Source organism: Ranitomeya imitator, chromosome 1 (assembly GCF_032444005.1).
Source record: "Ranitomeya imitator isolate aRanImi1 chromosome 1, aRanImi1.pri, whole genome shotgun sequence".
NCBI lineage: Eukaryota > Metazoa > Chordata > Amphibia > Anura > Dendrobatidae > Ranitomeya > Ranitomeya imitator.
In genome coordinates this window covers 300,502,030-300,506,457 of record NC_091282.1, presented here as the reverse complement: position 1 = coordinate 300,506,457, position 4,428 = coordinate 300,502,030, and the positions used below count along the sequence as shown (strand labels likewise).

At 37.9% G+C, this 4,428-nt stretch overlaps 1 protein-coding gene across 1 annotated transcript; it reads right to left on the bottom strand.

The window, feature by feature from the left end:
• Positions 1-300: 300 nt before the first annotated feature.
• Positions 301-4,073, bottom strand: LOC138657740 (T-box protein VegT-like). The gene is made up of 9 exons (XM_069745418.1): positions 4,058-4,073; positions 3,655-3,802; positions 3,105-3,207; positions 2,684-2,848; positions 2,447-2,593; positions 2,301-2,371; positions 2,123-2,199; positions 1,818-2,004; positions 301-1,721 (listed from the first exon to the last, which is right to left on the bottom strand). Exons 1-9 carry the CDS (start codon positions 4,071-4,073, stop codon positions 1,340-1,342), a joined length of 1,296 nt encoding a protein of 431 aa, XP_069601519.1. The 3' UTR covers positions 301-1,339.
• Positions 4,074-4,428: the final 355 nt, after the last annotated feature.

Below are 4,428 nucleotides of genomic sequence, written 5' to 3'. Positions count from 1 at the left end.
ATACATATACATATACATACACACACACAAATTATAAAATTTATACTGTACATATACACTATCTATAGAGAGAGACATATAGGCGAGATGGTATAATATCATTACCTCATGCTCTTTTTGTATATGTGTGTGTTTCTTTGGATAACTTTGTTATACCATGCCAATCTTGAGTGCTTGCTTTGTAACATCGTATATAAGGAGATATAAATTCTATCCCAAAAGTCAAATAAATAGGCCTAAAAGCATTTTATTTTCAGACATACTACATTTAGTTATTACAGACATTTATCGAAGGTGCAATAAGACACTGACCCACAAATGTACATATCAGTATTTTCACTTTCCACTTAAATTCATTAAATAAAAATAACAATAGTTATAACTAAAAATGATATTCCTAAAATTCACATATAATTTTCATTTAATTTTTTTTTTTAAATAAAACCTATTTACACATATCAAGCTCTATACATAAAAGACATACTATTCAATATCTTACAACCAAGATATGGTGGCTCAGTGTGAGGAGAAAGGCTGTATATAGAACTAGTTACTAAAGAGCAAAACCCACTACAGCCTGTAAGACACAGTATATTTGTGAACATTCCTCCAATCCACCAGTTAAACCCACCATAGAAATCCACTAGCTGGAACACGCATGCTTTGCAATGCACAAACCTAAGTGAAACATGTAACAAATGTAAAAGCTATGTGCACTTGTACAAATCATGTGCCCTATAATGTGCTCATCAGAACAAATTAGAAATTGTGCAAAAAGCAAAATTGTTACATCTTAAACATAATATTCATACAGTAGAGAAACAGACCCCACCACTGTGCCAAGGATTGCTAAACAAAGCATTATTATAAACCCTTCCAGCAAGCTGAAAACTTAAGATGGGTAGAGGAGGTAAATGTCTTTAGGCTGTTATTTAAAATGTATGTACAGCAGAAGATGATCAGTTTTCATGTAGTCCATCCTTCATACCATGCAGTCACAGTCTAAGATCATCTTACATTTGTATTTAGTCCGTCAGCAAGCTGGAAAGTAAAACTTCATCATCAGCAGCAGTAATCTTGTGGATTTTGTCAAAATATCAGCTTTTCTCATCTTAAAATCAATTGCAAAACCAAAAAATATATACATCAAACAAAAGGATCCTTATTCCTTTGTACCAAACCCAGACCAATTTTTTAAACCATATTGTCCCATACCAATTCGATTTACCAAGATCCAATCTTAGTGAATCAAAAAAGAAAAAGAAAAAGTAAAAATGTAAATGAGATAGCCGTATCATGTAATATGCTTGTCCAGTCCATGGTCCATACTTTTTTCGATTCACCAGCAAGTAAAGGGAAACAGAGAATATTGGCTCCAGTCTGACATGCCATTGTGTGGGTGGGAGACTGCGCCTTGCGTGCTTCGTTCTGGTGGGTAGGCGTAGCCCATGGGGCGATACTGTCCTTGTGAAGGTACCATCCATTGTTCTGCTCCATATGTGCCATATATGGGTCCTCGCAGACTCTGTCTCATCGGTGTTTCAATGGGAAGGTTCATTACACTTGAGCGATCCGGTGCAGGTTGCAGGGAATGGAATGAAGGCACCTGCAAAGCATCAGACTCCGGCACTGTAGCAACATCTGGTGTGAGACGTCTGCCTTGTGCTTCATGCGAATCCACAGAGCCTGAAAGTGGCTGCAGATATCTTTTGTTTGGACTTCTGTGATATGAAATGAAAAGTATTTAATGAAACCATCATTAACTTTTGGTTACCTTCACAATAACACTATTTTACATTACATGGACAAGTACTCACCTGCATAAAAAGCTGGAGGAAGATGAAGGAACCTGCTGTTCCTGGCTTGGAGATCTTGTCAGCTCTGGAGAGTTAGGGGTCAGGTTCTGGCTTCCTTCAGGATTTTGAACCCACTGAGAGTATATTCCCGTAGGAACATCAGCAGGCTCTTCCTTCAAACGTACAACTTTACAGTGATCTGAGAAATGAGACAAAAAAAAAAACAAAAACAAAAAATAAATGTTGAGAATTTTCAGTGATCCACCAGAAGACATTTTGGCCTCTGAGACAAACCATATGGTTTGATAAAGCAAGAATACCTTTTTCTGCTTCAGGGCTGTTCTCCCACTTTCTTTTCAGGCTTTTGTTTGGACTTTGTGGCACAATTTTCATAAGGTCGTCCCTGAGGCAAGAAACACTGCAAGTATTATATTAAGTTAGTGAAAATTACATAACCGCAAAAAAAAAAAAAAAAAATGTAGCTGTCTTGTAAGATGTTCTTACCTTTTGCGAGTTCTTTCTTGTTCCCGAAATCCTTTTGCAAATGGATTGTGGTCAATTTTCAATTTTGTGATCTGTCGCATAAAGGAAATAATTTAAGCTAAAAATTAAATGCAGATCCCTATAACAGTGTCTGGTCTTAGCCATACCTTCTCATTCTGGTAAGCAGTCACTGCAGTAAACTCTGTCTCTGGGAAGCTGAACACCTGCAGTAAACCCCAACGGGTGTTATACACATCGTCCGACTGGATAACATGGAACCTGGGCTTGTATCTGTGCATAGAGTGCAAGATGATCTGGAAGAAAAGAAAATTGTTTAAAGCAAAACAAAGACGAAAATCATTCTTAGCCAAAACGAAAACACGTTTTATGATCATCTCATTTACGTGTCCATGTTGGTCCAATGTGTTATTGGTGAGTTTTAATTTTTGAAAGCATATGACATCCTTCATCCAGTGGGCACCAGGGGCCGGAGAGTCGGGGTGAATATAGGTCCTGCATGGTGGGTGCGGTTCCGCTTTCCCTGCAGCCTCCCACTGATTCTTGTTCCACTATGGACCCAAAAAAAGGACATTGCAACTAAATGTACAAATGCATCACACAGTCAAAGATATACGTGGAATTAAAATGGGGAAGAGGAAGGATTAACATATTTTAACATTAATATAGGAAGAGATATGGATTAACACTGGTAAAGAGTTACCGTGAGCAAAAATGGTCCACATAATGCACCCACTATTGCGTCAATCATAACATATATTCCTGACCATAGCTATGAAGTCCGATTCGGTTTTCAATAATATTTACCTTGTATCTGCAGTTATCCGTGGAAAGAAAATCAACCAACACCAAATATTTAGTGAAAGGATGTAGTCCATATAGTCTAATCTTGCACTGCGGGAACATCCGCCTGTGGAGAGTAACATGTTAAGATAGAAGGTGATTGAAATACCCATGGCGCTGATATATATATAGATTTATATATACACACACATATAGTTGTAAGTTTCTATTTGTACGTAAATACCATCTTATAAATTTCAATGTAAAAAAAAAAGCACAAAAAAAGTAAAAAAAAAAAATCTATCATATACAAGACTCAAATAGATCTTTGTTCAATAGATTGCAACCTGTAACAATTGTCATGATAAGTAAAAATCCATAGTAATAAAACTAGCCGAGGAACAAAGAGGGAGGTGTTTTAAGATCTAGATTAAAAAAAAGCAATATAACAGTTGTATATACATGCAGTAGTCACTTCTTTTATGTAATTATATATTTGGCCGACTGAGGCTATTTAGCTCTATGATGTGTATAGAAGCTTAGCACATTAGACATGGTGTCACAATACACCCACCTTCCTGATTTAGTGATGATCATCTCGGTCCCTTCTTGGTGGAACTGTCTCCATAAGTCCAATTCCTCGAGCGACGCACTGACAGAGTTGGGAAGGTAAAGAGAATCTTGATTGTTAACACAGTCCATGTCTGTTGCGGGTTTCACATCTAAAAAGAAGCAAAACACAAGACATGCCATCTGTACTCCTACCAGGTGTCCAAAATCTTACAGAGTCTTATGTCCCATGACTACAGCATTGCATACTATTCATAGCCCAAAATAATGGAGTATAACATTACTTACTATTAAATTGTTCTGATAGTTTAAAAAATAACTGGTGCATATGGCTGGCTACTCCATGGTGTATACGAGCCACGTACCTTCCCAGACATTGACTGTTCTAGGATTCTGTGTCTACTTACCAGGCAAAGAGAGCATGATCCTTCAATAACTCCACTCACACCTCAAACTATATTGTGACCATGGATGGACAACATTTAAAGGTAAAGGGAGGAGCCAAGACACCTTCCTCCACCCCAACCTGATCTCCCATACCAGGTCTTTGATGTCTCAGGACACAAAGAGAGGAAGGATCTTGTTTAATGATAGGGGCAGGAGCAGGCTGACCAGTGATTAGCATGAGGCTGATACACAGGAAACCCTGCAGGGGAAATGCAACTTCATTTAGTGCTAACTCACTGCAAAACAAACAGAATATGGAAGCCTTCTCTGGCACTCAGGAGATGGGTTCTCAGACGCATGGCACTACCAGCCTGACAATGCTGGACATCTT